This window comes from Felis catus, chromosome B1 (genome assembly GCF_018350175.1).
Source record: "Felis catus isolate Fca126 chromosome B1, F.catus_Fca126_mat1.0, whole genome shotgun sequence".
Classification (NCBI taxonomy): Eukaryota; Metazoa; Chordata; class Mammalia; order Carnivora; family Felidae; genus Felis; species Felis catus.
This window is the reverse complement of record NC_058371.1, coordinates 50,481,306-50,500,578: the sequence shown is the minus strand read 5'-3', so window position 1 is coordinate 50,500,578 and position 19,273 is coordinate 50,481,306. Positions and strand designations below refer to the sequence as shown.

Genomic DNA, 19,273 nt, shown 5'->3' with positions numbered 1-19,273 from the left:
TAGGAAATATCTTTTATTAAATTAATTCACAGAATTAAAATAGCCAGTGTAATTATTGAGTGTCCATTCCATAGGTTGGAGGCCAGAAGAATCAATTACTTTGCAAAGTGCTTCATACACATGATCTCATTTACTTCTCTGAAAGCAAATGGTAATGTTCCCATGTTACAGTGGGACAGTGGTCGCAGAAATAAGATTAGGGCTGACTTTGCTGCCCATCTTCTCTTGCCTAGGCTATGTAGTGTACATCCTGTCAAAGGTTACTTTTCAGTTAGGAGAAAACACTTTACTTTTACCACATGTTGATAGAAACTCATGAAAATACTTGAAGAGCAAAACTAAATATTTTCGAAAACTCAGTTTATCTTCTGTTCAATAAAATTAGGTTGTAATTATAACATCCGTGTGTCAGTTCTTAGGCTAAAAAAATGAAGTTTTCTTGTCATGTTTTTTACTTGAAAACTATGTGACCTTCTTTGTCATGTGTAACTTTTGCAGCAAGATCACAAGTGGGGCATTTTTGCAAAACTTATTCCAATGTTTAAACAGTTTTCCCAAAGTCCTCTCAGAATCCATTGATACATAAATCAGTCTCCTTTGAAGTAGCTTTTATGCCCTTTTTGCTCTGTCCTTCTTTAATTCTAAATTAGTCTAACTCTCCCTGATCCTTGTTCGACTTCGTATGATTCTAGTATTCTCCAACATAGCTATCATTGAACTCATAAAATTGCTCAGCCTTTATCAGATTTGCAGTTTCTTTTAAAAGTGTTTTTGCATTGTATTTGCATTATAATTGTGTTATGCTCTTGATATTTACCACATCTGAGAGTCAGAGAAAATGAGTACCTTAGGTGATTTGGTGGGGCATACATATGAGTGCTCTTCTGTCACTCTTCTCTCTGGGTGTGTTGAGTGGTTACTCATTTGGTAAGTGGTCAGTGAAGAACCATTTCTTATCAAGAGATTTTTTTGCTTCTCTGTGTAACCTTCTAAATGTGAGCCTCTTAACATCAAATAATTTCTGGTAATAAACACTCAAATAATACGTATCTTTTGACTTCATCCACCTTCTTCGTTCTTACTGCCACTTACCTAATGAAGGCAACTTTCATCCCTTGCCTGGATGATTGAAACGTCTCCCTTGAGTTTTTTTATTAATCCATTCCTTCTTTATAGTAAGGTTGTGCTGTCTTAAAATTAATACTCTTCTTAAACTTCAGTCTCTTCAATAATTCTGTTAGAGGCCCTTATGATAAAGTCCAAATTATTTAATGACTTGTGACTTTCTAGGCCTTCAGTAATCTGACCCCTCACTACCTCTTATTGTTCTTCTTGCTCTTAATATGATCAGTCCTAGCTAAGTGTCGAGTCCTCTTACTTCTAGGACATTATTCTTACCGTGTTTGGAACATTCTTCCTCCTCTCTACAATCTCCCCTCCCACTGCCCTCCCCATAAATCTTTATCTGGACAATGCTTATTCATCTTAGGTCTCAAATGTCACTTTCTCTGAAAGTCTTCCCTACCATTTCAAGACTGGGCTTTCTGCTCATTCTCTGTTTTCTGTGACCATGTTGTGTTTATCCCCACTCTAGTTCTTACCGTGTTGTATGTAAAGCACCACCCTCTAGATGTAAACGCTGTAAAGAGCTGAGTGAATGAGTACCTTCAGCTCTGCTCTGAACCAGCATTATGACCTTTGGTAAGTCTGTCAATCTTCCTGGGTCTCAATTTCTCATCTGTAAAATGAAGTAATTTCATTAGATGACTTCAAAGAGTTCTTTCAGCTTCAAAAAATCCTGCCTTCCAAAATTCAATTTCTTTCCTATGTCCATTTAATTTGCAGTTGCCACATTTGAAACAAAGCTTGCCTGATTTGCCTAATTAAACAATTAAAGAGTAACAAGAAGCTTTATACTTTCTCCTTGAATGAGTGCCAGTTCTTTTGTTGCTGTTTCCTTTTTGCTAATGGCATGAGGCCATTTTTGAATATAAGCATATTGTTACTCATGCACAAGGGCTTTTAAAATATCAAGTATTTGTCATTTGCCAGGTTTCCTTTCCTCAGCACAAATTAAAGCATAATATGCATGCTTTTTCCCTTTGGTAGTTATTGTTACAAATCCCCTTTTACCCAATAGCATTTGCTGTTCATGTGGGCTAACAGAATGCCGTAGTTCTTGAAGGGCAACACTCCACCATGGTGCTGTTGGTGAACTGAATTATAATCTGACATGTAATTCATGTGATCTTTATATATAACATTGGAATTTCATTAATGTGCATCTTGGTATTCTTCTGGACGTTGCCAAAGCTGGGCACCAACAGTGTGATATCAGTGTCTAGAAGCGAAGAGGAAAGCAAGTGATCACACAGACTTGGCGGAAGTTGCTTCTGCTTTCTAGAGTCTAGATTACTTATGTTTCCTTCCTTTTCATGTGCTGGAGTGTATTTCCTTCAAAGACCTCATTAAGCTTTGTTTTCTGTGGAAAACCTAGTTTTCAGTAGTGGATGAATAAACAGATACATAGTCTGTGATTGTATTGAACTGTTAGCAGTACCTAGGGAATTATTTTGACTCTGGCACTAAGACAAACTAACTTGGAAAGCTATCCAGTCACCTTACTTGCTCCTCAGATCTGAGCTCTCGCTCTGTTGCCAAGTGGCACTTTGTTGCTATATTATTGTGGGTGACTGTGGGGGAGTGAAATCATATTGGACTTGAAGGCAGAATACAACTGGATTAGAATATTGTTCAGTTTACTAGTTCTGGATCTTTAGGCAGAGTATTTGACCTGCTTTGTCAGAACAAACCTCTGGTTTTTCTTTTGTTTTTTATCTGTAAAATAATTCACAAAAGGCTGAGGACTAAGTAAAATTTGTACGAGGATGGTATAAATCACAGATTGCACAAACAAATTTTAGATATATTGATATTGGAAAAACCTTTTATCTTCAAAGATAAAAAGTTGACTTTTTTATGATCTTTGATTCCCCATATTGGCCTGCTTGAGAATCCATAATTCAGTGATATCCTATTGCTGAAAGAGGGTATCAGATCTCTTTTTTTGGGTTGTTCTTTTCATCTTGGGATAGTATATTAGGGTATTATTAGATGTCTATTGCTATGTAACAGATTACCCCTAAAACTTAATAGCTAAAAACAACAACCATTTATTATCTCATAGTTTCTGTGGGTCAGGATTCTGGGTGTGGCCTAACCAAGTGGTTCTGGCTGGGGTCTCCCATGTGGCTGCAATCAAAGTGTCATCTGAGGCCATCATTGCAAGGTTTGACCTGGGGTTGGATCTGCTCACCTCAGTGGTTGTTGGCAGGCTCCAGAAGATCTCTTTCCATATTCACTTTTGAGGTCTCTTCATAGGGCCACTTCACTTCATGACAGTGGTTTCCCAAGAGTGAGAGAAAATACCCACAACAGAAGCCATAGTCTTTTTATAATCTAACCTCAAAAGTGACATGCCATCACTTCTGCTGTATTCTGTTCCTTAGAAGTAAATCAGAAGTCCTGCCCACACTCAAGAGAGGGGGATGGTACTGAGGTTTGAATACCTGGAGATGAGGATCCTGGGGGGCTGTCTTAGAGGCCGCCTGCCACAGGAGGGTGACATACAGCCTTTGGATGGTGAAGCGGAGTCCGGGTGGACTTGATTTCTAGTTTTGTAATTCTGAGTTATATGTAGTTGTTTTTTAGTGTTGTCAAGTGAAAGTTTTTTGAATTTGTTGGAGCCTGTTCTAAAGCCCATTTCACCATACTGATCAGTTTTAGTATAATGAAGAGAGTATCTTTTCTTCAGCACCCTTGTCTGAACTGTAGAAGTGGTCGTGTAGAAAGTAAAGCCTGTTTGAGTAGTTTTTGAAGTGCTGTCAGAGGGAATAAAATCAGGTGCCTCCAACATATCTTTTGTTTTAAAGACTATAATTCTACCTAGAATTCTTGAAAAATTCTTGAAAAAAATTACAAGATGACTGATAGTCTGTAACAGCAACACTTTCTGAGCCATTATTTAGGCTTCACATAGATTCCAAGTACATGGCATCATGCGCTAGATTGTAGGTAATCACTCTTTGATCAGATAACAAACAACATTATGATTGTTCAGTTTCTCTAAGGAAGATTTTTAGTCATTTAAGAAATCATTGTTTTTTGTTTTGAGTAGTGTGCTGACTTACGACATCATATTGCCTGTTAGAAGAGGACAAATTAACTTAGAACCAATTGTTATTAAACTGAAATAAATGGAGCCTTTTTTGTATTTCCCTGTCCTTTCTTAATAACCAGATCTCCCTTCTGCAGCAACGTAGCTTGGCAGAGAAGAAAGAGCATGGGACTGGGGTTCAGCATATTGGTATTTCAGTTCTAGTTTTGTCCTTAAATATGTGTTCTCTCACCCTTTCTGACTTCATCTTTCTCATATGATGTTTTCTTCCAACTTAAAAATCCTACTCAATTTCATTCTTCATCTAGGACAGTCTTGGGGGTAACAGCAAGACAGCCATGGTGGCCACTGTTAGTCCAGCCGCTGATAACTATGATGAAACCCTTTCAACTCTGCGGTATGCAGACCGCGCCAAGCACATCGTGAACCATGCTGTGGTGAATGAGGATCCTAATGCACGAATTATCCGGGATCTCCGGGAAGAAGTAGAAAAGCTCCGAGAACAGCTAACTAAAGCAGAGGTATAAGGCACAGCCAAGCCACACTTTATGGGTCTAGGAAAAGCTAGAACTTGAATTTTCTTCCCCTTAGCTGTAAGTGCTAAGTACTCCACTTAAAATTTTTGAGTTTCCTATAGTAAGAGAAATTTGAGATGAATAATAAATAAAGGCAGATAGATTTCCATAGTTGAAATTTAGAGAGTTTTTTTTTTTTTACAGGTGTGAAAGGATTGAACAGAAAGAGAGAATATAGGGAATTGAGAAAATGTTCCTTTCCACAGTGTAGGCAGCAGACAAGAAAGAAGAGGTATAATTGAATAAGGGAGAGAGGGAGAGAGACGCTTGAAACAAAATGTATATAATTTTAGCACAGAAAATGGTGAAGAGTGGGCATAGACTAACTGGAAGAGAACTCAAGCAGATATTTGCTGTATCATTTGTTCACTGGCTGAAGTCAGAATGAAAATCTTAAGGACATCTTCCACTTCTTGATAACCTAGTTTTTTCATGTGGCTTAATTATGTTTATAGAAAAAGTATTTTATAGCAGAAATACCCACCTATTTAGAGGTACTCTATTTCTACTACCCTGTGTACATTCTATAACGTATGGTATTTATGTTCCATTACTGAATTTGAAACCTACACAATTCTAACCTGCAACCAAATGTTTTTCTTTTGAAAAGTGAAATAAAATACCAGATTCAGGATCTCTACTTTATTAGCATTTCTGTTCCCACAATTTCCCAGGACTATGGGACTCTTTCCTGGTGTTGGGACATTAGCCCTTTCTTTTCTTATAACCTGTTTTCTGGTAGTAGATTGGTAAAATACATGGTCAAAACGTCATTTTGGTTATATTTTTGCCTGTTGAAACTTATCCTGTTTTTATAAGAATAATTTTATGGTTTATTAAGATTCTTTGAAATTTTGTTTCTGTCTTCTTGGTATTAATAACACCATTCAGTTTGTAACATGTACGTCTGTATATACTTGAATCAATACCTGAGGTCATCAGTAGAGACTAGAATGAATCCTGTGTATAAGTCTAGATATATTACCTATTGAGATTTAAAAATAAGCCCTTGAGAACTTGAACTTTCTGCGAAGCTACATCTTCACAGTGACAATTGGTTGGAGGAAAAGGAAGCGGTTAGGTCTTCCTTTCAAGCCCACCTTGGATGACTGAATGAGCTTGTGGGGTGCATACAGTCTGGATGCTGTGTGTCAGTGGCATTCATTGTTATGTCTTAAGTAGATCAGAGACCTTGGTGACTTGTAGAGCTGAGAGGAGGCAGACTGTTATTTTTATCCTTCTGGATTTAGTTAATGCTTTCTTCAGAGCATGGTACAGACATTTCATGAAATAAACATTTTGCTTATAGGCAATGAAATCTCCAGAGCTAAAAGACCGACTAGAAGAATCAGAGAAGCTAATCCAGGAAATGACTGTGACCTGGGAGGAGAAATTAAGGAAAACCGAGGAGATTGCACAGGTTTGTGCTTTCTGATTAAAGACACAGAAACCTCTTGGCAGTTTGTGCAATGCAACTCAGATGTCATTTTGGGTTCCTATTTTGATTTTTTAGCTTTGAAGATGGCAAATCTAGCACCACTAATAAGAACCTAGATTCAAGAGTCTCTGCCTTACAAAGATAAAGAAGACAAATTGCAATTAACTGTTCATTATGTAAGAAATATTTGTTTAGGGTCATAGAAGTTTTTTAAATGAAATAACTACTTTGTAGCCTCTGACTCTGAATACCTAGTTAAGTAAGACCTAAGGAACTTACCCAAACTATAAAATGCTTAGTGGTAGATATATTAGGCTATAAGCCTCTGGCTTCATTATGACAACTCAGTAAAAGTAATATGAAATACCTAAATCTGAGGTGACTGTCTCTCACACTTAATACAGGTAGAGTTGTGAAATTTTAAGGTAGGAACATTAGCGTTTGTAAAGAATCTTAAATGTCTAGTTGTTTACTTAGTAAAAGACTTGCTCCATGGCTTTCCTGTTAGATGGATGTTCAGCCTCTGCTCTTAAAAATAGAATGTGGAGTTCAGTACCCCATTGAGCAGTCTTTTCATGGTAAGGTAACCTCTGCCTGTTCCCCTCCTTTTCTAAAGTTAAAAATCTCTAGTGTTTTCAATGGTTTCTTGTTTAGTAAATATATATAACTTGGTATTTCTTTTGTCACCCAGCAGGTTCCATCTTTAAATGTGCTGCCCAGAATCAATCTATACATCAGATGTTGTAGGATGGTACTACTGTTATGTAGCATAAAGTGGATGTTATATTTATATTAGTGCAGACAGACTTTAAATATTTTTTATTATAGTCATTTTCAAAATAGATGAAAACAAGAGAAGAGAATGATGAATCTACATGTACCATCACCCAGTTTCATTAAAGATCACCATGTAATCCATCTTGTTTTAACTGTATCCCTATCCTGGGTTATTTTAATACATATCCTTCAAATTACAGAGAAGAGAATATTCCAGTGTATGAACTCCATTTCTCGTTACATATTTCACTTGTTTTTCATAAATTATAAGTCATTCTAATAATTATCCAGTTTAGAACTAATTTGTGTGAGCCTGTTTGAGCTACTCCAAAAGTAAACATTGACCCTGAAGTGTTGCTGTATTTGAGTTGCTTTGCTGCTACAAGACAGGGTCGGTCTTAAGTAAAATTGCAGTGCGAATACTGGTGAATACTGGTGAATCTTATCGTTAGCATCTTTTCCTTACCTAACTGTTCTCTGCCTCTTTCACACGTCCCTTTTGAGAACCCTGCCTGATTTTATCTCACACCTCATTTAGCACCTTATCTTTGCAAGCCCCCAGGCTTCAGTGCTGCTGAGCTTGCTAACTCCTCTTTCACGGGAAAAGACCTGGTCTGTTAGTCATTGACCTTTTTCCAAAAGAGACGAGCATATCCCAAATTGTATTTCTGGCAGTATAGCCACAAATTGTTAATAAGTCTTCTGGGAAGAAAAATGGTCCATGGTCAAATAACTTTGGGATGGTATCCCTAAAAATAGCAAATTCTTCAGGCTGTAATTTAATTGTGCTGCAAACTTACTGTGTGGCCCTAATTAAATGACTTAGCCTGTCTTGTCTTTCCTCAGAATCAAAGGCTTTTGGTGGCTGTGACTCATTACTATTTGTTATTTATATATAGTCAAAGACACCCTACTTTGCCCCAATTCATATACTTTAATCGTAGAGCATTGGTTGCAGGAGTCATGCGTATCCCCCTATATGCAGACATTCATATATTGTGTGGTCTCAGAGACAGTCAAAAAAGAAAGGTTCATACTCTTATGAAAGTAGTACTTGATGCATATGCAAGTTTTATTCATTTATTTATTTAGCACATGCTCAAGCAGAGGAGGGGGCGGCAGGGAGGTAGAGAGAAAGAGAGAGAGAGAATGAGAATAAGAATGAATATGAATTGCAAGCAGGCTCCACACCCAGTGCAGAGCCCAAAGTGCAGCAGGGTCGATCTTACCATTGTGAGATCATGACCCGAGCCAAAATCACAAGTCAAATGCTTAACTGACTGAGCCACCCAGGTGCCCCTACAAGTTTTATTTTGGTAAATTTACAAACCTGATGTTTTGAGTGCTCACTGGTTATGCACTGTTCTTGCTAGGTGCCAGGAATTCACAGTGGATAGATAGGATCCATGCCCTCATAGAGAAATGGTCAAGTAAACAAGTCTGAGTTACCAAGTATGAGAACAAGTATACTCTAGATAGAAGAAGCAGGTGTAAAATCTCTTAAGAGAGCATACTTGACACTTTGAGGGACCTGGAAGAGTTCCATTTAACTATAGCACAGGCTTTGAGAGTAGGAATGATAAGACATGAAGGTGGAGAGGAAATGGGCCAGATTGAAGGGCCTTGTGGACTTTGTTGAGGGAGTTTGGCCCTTATCTTGCTGGGGAATCACTGAGGGTATCAAGCAAGGGAGTGTATTGAAAATTTGGCCTTTTAGAAAGATCACAGTGGTAAAACACCTTTGCTCATATGTATAGAACTAAGTGAGAAACACAAATTCAAGATGTTAGATATTTTTAAGAAGGAACATTGAGAATTCAATAGTATACTTGGTTGCTATTGGTAATGGCTTATTTTTCAAAACAAAGTTTTAATTAACAAAATGAAAAACATTATATAGTTTGGAAAGAAAAAATGCAATAATCTATAATACCATGTCCTAAGATAATTAAATTATAAAATTATTTAATGATTATTCCAACGTGAGACCTTTTATATCTTGCTGTGTCAATAGCTATGGAATTAATCCTTCTCTAATACATTTATAGGAGCGACAGAAGCAACTTGAGAGTCTTGGAATATCTCTTCAATCTTCTGGGATTAAAGTTGGGGATGATAAATGCTTCCTTGTTAATCTGAATGCTGATCCTGCTCTGAATGAACTTCTGGTTTACTATTTAAAGGTGAAGTAACAGGCTTTGCTGCTATTTCCTGCCATGATATAGAACAATATTTCATAGTATTTTTTTTAACTTGAAGAAACATGCTTATTCAAAAATAATGAATTAACACAATTGTTTCTATTCGAATAAACTAGAAGGTAGAAAAATATTGAGTTTCTGAGATTAGTTACCCTTTTTAGTCTTCAAGTGATGTAATTCAACCTAGTAATATAAAAACTAATATTCTGATGTTATTTTCAAGACATTAAGTATCTTAGCTACTATGATTGACTGTGATTTATGCCAGGGAGCTAAGTAGATAACTTTAAAGCTTAAAGAATGACTTTTCGAACTAAACAATTTATTAGTAGACTAAAGTTTTTGTCATTTATATGAAGCACACCCTTTTCTGAGTGGTTATCAGATTACAAGAGGAAATGTTTAAAGAAAGTTATGGTGTAGGACCACTTACTATGAAATTTGTTTCCAGTAATTTAGGAAAATTCAAAAATTTGGATTATTGACTTATAAAAAAAGAATAGATGACTTAGAGAGTGAGAGGGTCAGAAACCCAAATAGCAATGTATGTTGAAATCTGTAAATTGTGGCACTTATCAGGAAGACAAGAGACAACTTTAGAATAAGCAGGAATCCTGAGACACTACATAAATTACGAGGAGGAGCTCACCAAAATCCCCTTGTCCCAGGGCGTAAATGAATTAGGTAATGGACTATATGATTTTGACTTGTGGAAATCTTTTCCACCCTTACAATATGGATACTATATATGTAGGTTTAACTGAAGTGACTAAGAAATTAAAGATAATGAGCTGGTAAAGTTGGAAACTACTTTAAAATTAGAAAATTGTGTGGTTTCATTTCTAAAGAGACTAAAGAATTCACGATGCATTGGCTAGTTTCCCAGGTTTTATTAAAGATATCCTGGGGTAATTGGTTTATGTTATTTTGATAAATAAAGCCCCTTTATTAATGAGTATCTGATACCATGTTGTATTATGCTGTGAATTAAATTGTGTTTTTGATACATATAGTATATGTGCACTCTCAGCTGTTGTGTTCAAGTGGGAGCAACATGGGAGTGGCAGGGAGATGACCCACGTTTTTAGTTTGGTATGCTGCTGAACGGATGTGTGATCTCAAGTCCTTTGCCCCCTCCAGTCTACAGATCCATCCTCTATAGAAAGGTGCTTTCCCTGTCTGACTCCCTCACAGGAGCCCTATGAGGATTAAATAAGACTTGATATTTACAAAGTACTTTGTAAACAGAAGCACTGTAAAATATAAAATATTCCACATACCATCTTCTTACTTGATACTCAGCGTGGTACCTTATGTATATTACCCTTGTCTATTGCAAAAAAAAAAATGATGTGATCGTATCACTTACTATGTTTCTTAATGATGTGGGCAGCATTTTCTGTTAGGGTTTCAGCTATAGGTATTCATATGCTTTAGGAGAGGTACAAGACAGAATAAGACACAAATATTCTGCCCTTTTTATTTCTCAGAACTATGAATTCTTTTTCTTTCTGATGTGATGAAGTTCAAATTGGAACACACACATACGCCAACAAGAAAAAAAACCTGATTCTATCTGTTCCTTAACTAAAAAATTAAACAAAGAAACTATTTAAAGACTTTTGGAGAGTAGTCAAAATATTTCTGGTCATCTTGTGTGGAGGTGTTGGGATTCTGTTTCAGACTGTGTGGTCAAGCCTGTTTTTGGCAGAGTCTAAGGCAGTGTTGATTTCTTCACTGCCCAGGCTAACCTCGTGACAAAAGTATATTCATGACCAAGCACATTCAAAAGGATGATCTCAATCCAAGAACAGTTTTTGCTTCAGTAAAGTGATACCATGATGTGGGTTGGAAGAATCTGGAGGCTGAGCATTTTTTATTTCTTGCCTTCAAATTCTGAAATCAATTTAGATGCTGGACAGATGACTTCATATCTCTGGGTGATTTTCAGCACCCCATCTATAAAAGAGGACCCTGGATTAAATTATCTCTAACGTTCTTTTTAGTTCCAAGTGGTATGATTCTCTTCCAGAACAGAATCCTCCATATATATTTGTTTTGTCTGGAACTGGTAGAGGCAAGGTATGGTGGCCAAACCATAGGTGGAACATAACTCACAAGATAATTTTGCATCTAATTTGCATGTGTGGGCAGTCCTTACATGTCATGGTTCCAACATACACAAATTCCAGTTACCACAATCTAGTAGATGATGCTGACGCCACTGCCGTTTGTGAGATTCTACACATGCAGCCAGGAAAATGTTGTGAAGATGAACTTACCGATGTAAATAATGAAAGTGTGATGAGAAGGATGAAGATGGCTCAAAGGGACACTGGAGAACACTCCACACTAAAGGAGCTCTTGGAGATATTTCACAGCATCTAGAGCACAGAGGTTAAAACGGTAGAAGCTTAGAAAGGAGTATCCCAGTTTGCCAAGGCACAGGAAATATGCTCCCTCCATATTGTAAGTTATGTATTGAGAAGAAGGCAGGTACTGTTTATACTACTCCTGATAAGCTTTTAACAAAAATAAGATACTTTTTGTTTTTAAATAGGCTGCATGCCCAGCATGGAGCCCAAAGTGGGGCTTGAACTCACGACCCTGAGATCAAGACCTGAGCTGAGATGGGGCACTTGGATGACTCAGTCGTTTAAGCATCTGACCCTTGATTTTGGCTTGGGTCATGATCTCACGGTTGTAAGATTGGAGCCCTGCGTCGGACTTTGCGGTGACAACACAGAGTCTGCCTGGGATTCACTGTCTCTTTACCTCTCTTTCTACCTCTCCCCTGCTCATGCTCCCTTTCTCTCTCTCTCAAAATAAATAATCTTAATAAAAAAAAAAAAAAAGACCTGAGCTGCGATCAAGAGTCCAATGCTTAGCCAACTGAGCCACCCAGGCACCCCAGAAATAAAATGCTTTAAATTTCAGTGATTCTTTTTAAAAAAAAATTTTTTTTTAACGTTTATTTATTTTTGAGACAGAGAGAGACAAAGCATGAATGGGGGAGGGTCAGAGAGAGGGAGACACAGAATCTGAAACAGGCTCCAGGCTCTGAGCTGTCAGCACCCAGCCCGATGCGGGGCTCGAACTCACGGACGGCGAGATCATGACCTGAGCCGAAGTCGGACGCTTAACCGACTGAGCCACCCAGGCGCCCCTCAGTGTTTCTAATAGTCTAAATTACAGTATACTAAATAAATATCGGTTTTACTATTTTTTCATTATCCTATATGTTGTAACAGTAAGAAAAATTTTAATGGTTTTACAGATATTTTAAAAAGTCACAGAATAATTGCAGTTTCCCCATTGATTATTAAGATCTCCTTGCAATGTTATTTTTACAATCCTTTGCTCTCATGCAAATCAAGGACTGCCTGTGATTCTAACACAGTCTTGGACATTTATACCAGTGCCAGCCAAGCTTCTAGAGGGAAGAACTGCGTCCCCCACCTTAAAAACATTATGCTAGTAATACACTTTGTTTTCTGAAGAGTTTTATAAACACATACTAGAAAAAGAGGGGGGATTTGTGCCCAAATTCCAACATGCAGAGATGACCACAGTTAACATTTAATAGTTTTATCTGTATCTGCTGGGTCTATTCCTATATGTACGTCTATAGGCTTATACTGATACATATTTTTAAATTACAGAAATGGGATCACAGTATAATTGATTCTCATCATGCCTTTCAATTATCCTCCAGATCTCTCAGGAGGGCTATTTTGCTTATGCGGTTCTGGATCTGCTCTTTGCACAAGTCAGCTATTAATGGCCCTGAAACAAGGCTGATTCTGAAGGATTTGGAGCAAATTATACATGTACACACTTGATAAGGATTCATACCAACGATTCAGCAACAACTTTAAATGTTTTTATTGATTTTTGAGACAGGGAGAGAACACGCGCTAGCAGGGTAGGGAGTAGGGGCCAAGAGAAGGGGAGACGGAGGATCTAAAGTGGGCTTTGTGGCCCAAGTGTCCATCGATGGATGAATGGATAAAGAAGATGTGGTACATATATACAATGGAGTATTACTCAGCAATCAGAAAGAATGAAATCTTGCCATTTGCAACTATGTGGATGGAATTAGAGGGTATTATGCTAAGTAAAATTAGTCAGAGAAAGACAAAAATCATATGACTTCACTCATATGAGGACTTTAAGAGACAGAACAGATGAATGTAAGGGAAGGGAAGCAAAAATGATATAAAAACAGGGAGGGAGACAAAACATAAGAGACTCTTAAATATGGAGAACAAACAGAGGGTTACTGGAGGGGTTGTGGGGGGGGGAATGGGCTAAATGGGTAGGGGGCATTAGGGAATCTACTCCTGAAATCATTGTTGCACTATATGCTAACTAATTTGTATGTAAATTAAAAAAATAAAATTAAAAAAATAATAAAGTGGGCTCTGTGCTGACAGCAGAGAGTGGGACGTGGGGCTTATACTCATGAACCGTGAAATCATGACTGAGCTGAAGCCGGTCGCTTAACCAACTTGAGTCACCCAGGTGCCCCAGTCAGCAGTTTTATTTATTTATTAAAAAAAAATTTTTTTTTTTAAATTTTTTTTCAATGTTTTTTATTTATTTTTGGGACAGAGAGAGACAGAGCATGAACGGGGGAGGGGCAGAGAGAGAGGGAGACGCAGAATCGGAAACAGGCTCCAGGCTCCGAGCCATCAGCCCAGAGCCCGACACGGGGCTCGAACTCACGGACCGCGAGATCGTGACCTGGCTGAAGTCGGACGCTTAACCGACTGCGCCACCCAGGCGCCCCCCCCAAAAAAATTTTTTTTAATGTGTTTTTTTTTTTTTTGAGAGAGAGAGACAGAGTGTGAGCGGGGGAGGGGCAGAGAGAGAGGGAGACACAGAATCTGAAGCAGGCTCCAGGCTGTGAGCTTCCAGCACAGAGCCTGATGTGGGGCTTGAACTCATAAACTGCGAGATCATGACCTGAGCCGAAGTCGGATGCTTAACCGACTGAGCCACCCAGGTGCCCCTTTAAAACTTTTTTTTAATGTTTGTTTATTTTTGAGAGAGACAGAGACAGAATGTGAGTGGGTTGCGGCAGAGAGAGAGGGAGACACAGAACCCTAAGCAGGCTCCAGGCTCTGAGGTGTCAGCACAGAGCCCGACACGGGCTGTGAGATCATGACACTCAACTGACTGAGCAATCCAGGCACCCCTCGGCAGCAGTTTTAAAACACATGTCTTTTATAGTATAGCTCCCATTGAAAGTAAACTGCCTGTTGTCCTCTTTGCCAGTATTCACAGTCACCGACTGAAGTGATGAGAATGGCAGAGGCATCAGCCATTCAGTGTTTGTGGAGCTGTGGGTTGGGCCCCAAGGACCCCAAGATGGAGAAGACACAGTCATGGCACAGTAGGAGTTCTTGGGTTGGCAGCGGTTTGGTCTGTGTGGTGTAGTGTTTGAATTTGTAAAAGATGGGAAGATAGCATTCCTGCCCTTTTCACCTCCATTCCAGAAAAGCTGTCTTCAGAGTCTAGGTTCTGTTAAGCTAGCATGACTTCTTTGTTAAAGAATTTTGATTACTTAGATATGTGAAGAGTAACAGGTACTTTTCTGCTTAGTGCCCTTGGTACTTACTTACCTTTTCCTTCAGAAATTATCTGGGAATGCTGGTAAGACTGAGGGACCTCATGGGCTTTATCCATATGCTACTTTTTCTTCTTGCAGGCTGGGAAAAGCTACCCTGTGAAATATGTCACTACTGGACAAGTCCTGTCTCTCTTCATCTTCCTTTTTCCCCTCCCTCTTTTCCCCTCTGTCTCTGTCTTGCTCTTTCTTTTAGGACTTAGCTGGTCAAAGGGAGATTCTCAAAAGGGCCACATAAATAGTTGATTTATAAAGGAAGCAAGGTACAGTAAATTCATAGAATAGTTAACTAATCTTCTCCAGTGAAATTAAACTTAAACGGATGAAAAAAGGTTAAAAACCATTTCTAGCCTCTGATTATTTCTGAGATTTTTACATATGGTATTTTATATTTGCTAAAGTTTTCCCTAAAACCAGTCTACTTTATTTTTTTAAATTTGTTTTTAATGTTTATTTATTTTTGAAAGAGAGAGAGAAAGACACACAGAGCACAAGCAAGGGAAGGGCAGACAGAGAGGGAGACACAGAATCCAGGCAGGTTCCAGGCTCTGAGCTGTCAGCACAGAGCCTGATGTGGGGCTCAAACTTACGAACTGCGAGATCATGACCCGAGCTGAAGTTGGGCGCTTAACCAACTGAACCACCCAGGTGCCCCAAAAGTAGTCTGGTTTAAGAATCATTGTATCCACCTATCACAAAGAGACTGAAAAGCCACCCCTGATTAATTTATCTTGTTTTGATTACCTTGTACTTTCATAGCACTTAGATACTCATTACATAAACTGTGCCAACCTATGATAAGTTTATTTTTTTTCCTTGTCATTGTTTTTATTGCAGTGCTTAGAGCACAATAGGAAGAACTTATCAAAAAGCTTATTGTTTAAGTTGCCTAAACATCAAACAGTAAGGCTTTGGCAGATTGAGCTGTTAGAGTGCAGTGTTTGAGATTACAGTGAGTCATCATCCAAATCAGGATAGATTATAACCTCAACTGAGAGATTTAAGTTGTCACTGACATTGTAAGCACCATAATTGGGATTTTGTCTCTTGTGACTCAGTGCCCAACTCATAATAGGTACTTAGTATACATTTGTGAAAAAAATGAAGTTTTCCTTTCAGAATTTGGATTAGATCTTTGCAGGTTGTGTTAATATCTTATCTCCAATAATTTTTAATTCAGTCTATCAATAGATACTTAGCATACACCATGTGTCATGTACTGTGCTCATTGTTGTAGAAGATGCAGGAGTTCTGTGAAGACTGCTGTCTAAATAAAGGAAAAAAGCAACATTTGTGCAATTGATAGTGAAATATAGTATCCCCTCTAAGGGGATTCAGAGAAGGGAGAAGTCAGTGTTGCCTACCGGTGAATCTTTCTCAAGTAGAAGATGACCCTCAATTAGAAGACCCCTGTATTTAGATGAAGGGAAGAGGGAACCTTTCAAGCAAAGAGAACAAGAGCAAAGGCACAGACGTGGACCTGAATCTGTGTGCAGTCAGACTATGGTAGTGGGAGTTGGTTCTAGACTCAAACCCCAACCTGGGTTATATAGTTCAAGGCAAGTGCTTTGACAATTTTTCCTTCTTTTTTAGGTGGTCTTGGGCCCTTTTTCTCTCTAGACTCTTTTCTCCCCCCTTTTGGAACTTCACTTCACTGTGGGGTTGGTGTTGTACGGTGGCGGGGGGGGGGGCAGGTGGAGCCAAAGTGGGGAATGCAGATAGGCATGGAATAGATTCTTTAGGCCTGCTACTGAGCATCACAAAGCATTACTTGTAGTTTCATGGAGTCAAACCCTGTTCTCCAGATTAGGAAAGTATAGGATTGGCCAGGAAGCCTCAGCTAATCGTGAAGAGTAAAACTTTATGTGGAATGTCCTCTGTATTTTATATACTCCTTGGGGACCGAATAGGATACCATGGGGCAGCTCTGGATCCCAGCTCTTTGTTTCCTTAGAATCACCACTGCAGTACAGCTGAGAGAAGAAACCCCCAGGAAAGGTGAAATGAATATACTAGTGGGGAAGGGCCCTTTTTATGAGATTGAGGTCCCAGAAGAGATGGGAATCACTGGGACCCACAACATAATTAGAAGGGTTACCAGCAAAGAGGAGGAGAGAATCATCTTCCTTTGAGTCTGAAGACAAATGATCATTTATTTTTCCTTTATATTTCTTTAATGACTAATTGTACCAGGCATGTGTTAAGTGCTTGGATTACAGTGGGGAGCAGGTCAGGCAGTTCTCTGCTCTTGTGGTGTTTCCATGTTAGCTGTGGAGACATATAGTAAACCAACCTATAGTCAGTGCTAGGTAAGGAATTGAAATAGAGTGGTGGGGTGGTTATATCTGATTGTCAGTTCTGAGTACACCACCCTGAGAATGTTCCCTTAAAAGGTGAGATAGAAATGATAAGAAACTACCAATATCAAGGTTAGATGGAGGAACCAGCCAGTGTGCTCAAAGAACAGATAAAAGGCCAGTATGGCCTTATCGTGTTCCAGGAGAAGGGGGAGTAGTAGGAGCTAGGATAGGAGAGGCAGGCAGGGCCACATCACTGAGCGTTTTTTGTAAGCCTGAGTAAGAATTTGGACTTCATTAGAAGTTCAAAGGGAAGCCACTTGAGGGTTTTAAATAGGGGGGGCTGCATGATCAGCTGTTGTGCTGGGAGTGGATGGGGGTGAGGGATTAGGAGTGGAGAGATAGTAGGAGGCACCTGTATTCACCCGAGCAATAGAGTGTAAAGCGTGATAGTAGAGGTGGAGGGAGAATGAGCCAATTCTTGATATGTTTTGGAGGGACAGTCTGTAGGGATGTTCTGATCAACATGGATCCAGGAGTAGGCTGGTAAGGGGAAGATAGGGCTCAGTAGCACCTAACCTTTTTAGTTGACTACCTGGGTGGTGGCAGTACCACTATTAATGGAGAAGAGAATAGACTCATTGGGTGGAGGTTGGGGGAGCAAAAGTTCTGCTTTGGTCCTTTCACTTTGAAATGTCTTTAGATACTCAAATGCCATTAAGAATGACATTTAGAGGGTGGGTCAGTTGATTAAGCCTCCAACTTGGGCTCAAGTCATGATCTTGTGGTTCGTGGGTTTGAGCCCTGTGTCAGGCTCTGTGCTGAAAGCTCAGAGCCTGGAGCCTGCTTGGGATTCTGTGTCTCCCTCTATCACTGCCCCTCCCCTGCTTGCATTCTGTCTTTTTCTCTCATAAATAAACGAACATTAAAGACATTTAGACACCTTGAAATGTCTTTAGACATCCAAGTAGGCAATAAATAATGGTTATTGAGACTAGAATAGTGGTAGTGGAGGCAGGAAAATAATGAACTAAAGCTTATGGTTCCTGGTTAGTGATTTAATTTATATAGAAACAGTGTCGCAGGCAGGCGAGGTCTGAGGACCCAGGTGGGGTTCTCCAGAACCAGCCAAGAAGGTCCTTGACTTCATTCAGGATGGAAACCAAATGTAAGCCAAGAGGAAATGAGAGCAGTTTATTGAAGATATGTAGAGAAAGCAGATGTAGACAGAGCAACTGGGAGACTCTGAAAGGAAAGTAAGTCTCATCTTTGTTTGAAGCCTGGGGTTTTTATTGAGGGCTGTGTCTTCTCAGGCATCCAGGAACATAGGCAAGTGTTTAGGTGTCCTCCATAAGCCACTTGTGCCCTAGGGCCACAGTTCTTGGTAGATCAGTGGTCTTGGTCACTCCTTAGATGGTGTCTATTGTGCTGGAAGACTCCAAAGAAATCATTAACTCCTTTGCCTTTACCGGGAGGACACATTATCTGTTCTATAAGATGTGTATGTGTAGGGGGATGTGGGTCCTAGCAAGAACAGAAGCAGGAAAAGGAGCAAAACAAGCAGTTTTTCATAGGGTCCCTTTAGTTTTCCTGTCTCAACAGCATTTAAAACCCATGGGGCTGGATGAAGTCATTGTGATCAAGGGTCAGCAACTGTTTCCACTGGCCAAATCTAGCTCCCTGCCTGCTTCTTTACGGCCTGGGAGCTAAGAATGGTTTTTACATTGTTTAAATAGTTGGAAAAGAAATAGAAAAGCTATAATTTCAGACATGTAAAAATTATATGAAGTCCAAATTTCAGTGTTCATAAATAAAGTTTTGTTGGAAAGTAGCCACACTTGTTCATATGTGTGTTATCTGACTGCTTTCACACTATGAGGCAGAGTGGTTTTATAAAACTTGCAAAACCTTACATATTTTGTATCTGACCCCTGATCCAGGTGTATGCAAGGAGGTGGCCTAGGGACACATCCAGGTCTTATCAGCGTTTAATTATGTATGGGCAGTGAGATGTTGAAGTGCAGAAGAGGGAACTTAACTTTACATCCACTTTCTCAGTTGCCATCCAGAAAGCAAGGCTGGTGATTGGGGCTTCAAGAATTGCATAATTGTGACTCTACAGTAAGAAGAACACATCCATCATATCTTCTGTGAGGATTAGAGAGACCATGGGATT

The 19,273-nt window shown here is 39.1% G+C and overlaps 1 protein-coding gene across 1 annotated transcript in view; it reads left to right on the top strand.

Annotated features, from left to right (window-relative positions):
* The window catches only part of KIF13B (kinesin family member 13B), a 202,983-nt gene that overhangs the window by 90,306 nt on the left and 93,404 nt on the right, over nucleotides 1-19,273 (top strand). Inside the window, exons 11-13 of the mRNA XM_023252641.2 lie at nucleotides 4,486-4,698; nucleotides 6,062-6,172; nucleotides 9,016-9,150. Coding sequence (XP_023108409.2) covers nucleotides 4,486-4,698; nucleotides 6,062-6,172; nucleotides 9,016-9,150 — 459 coding nt within the window. The remainder of the gene's footprint in view (nucleotides 1-4,485; nucleotides 4,699-6,061; nucleotides 6,173-9,015; nucleotides 9,151-19,273) is intronic.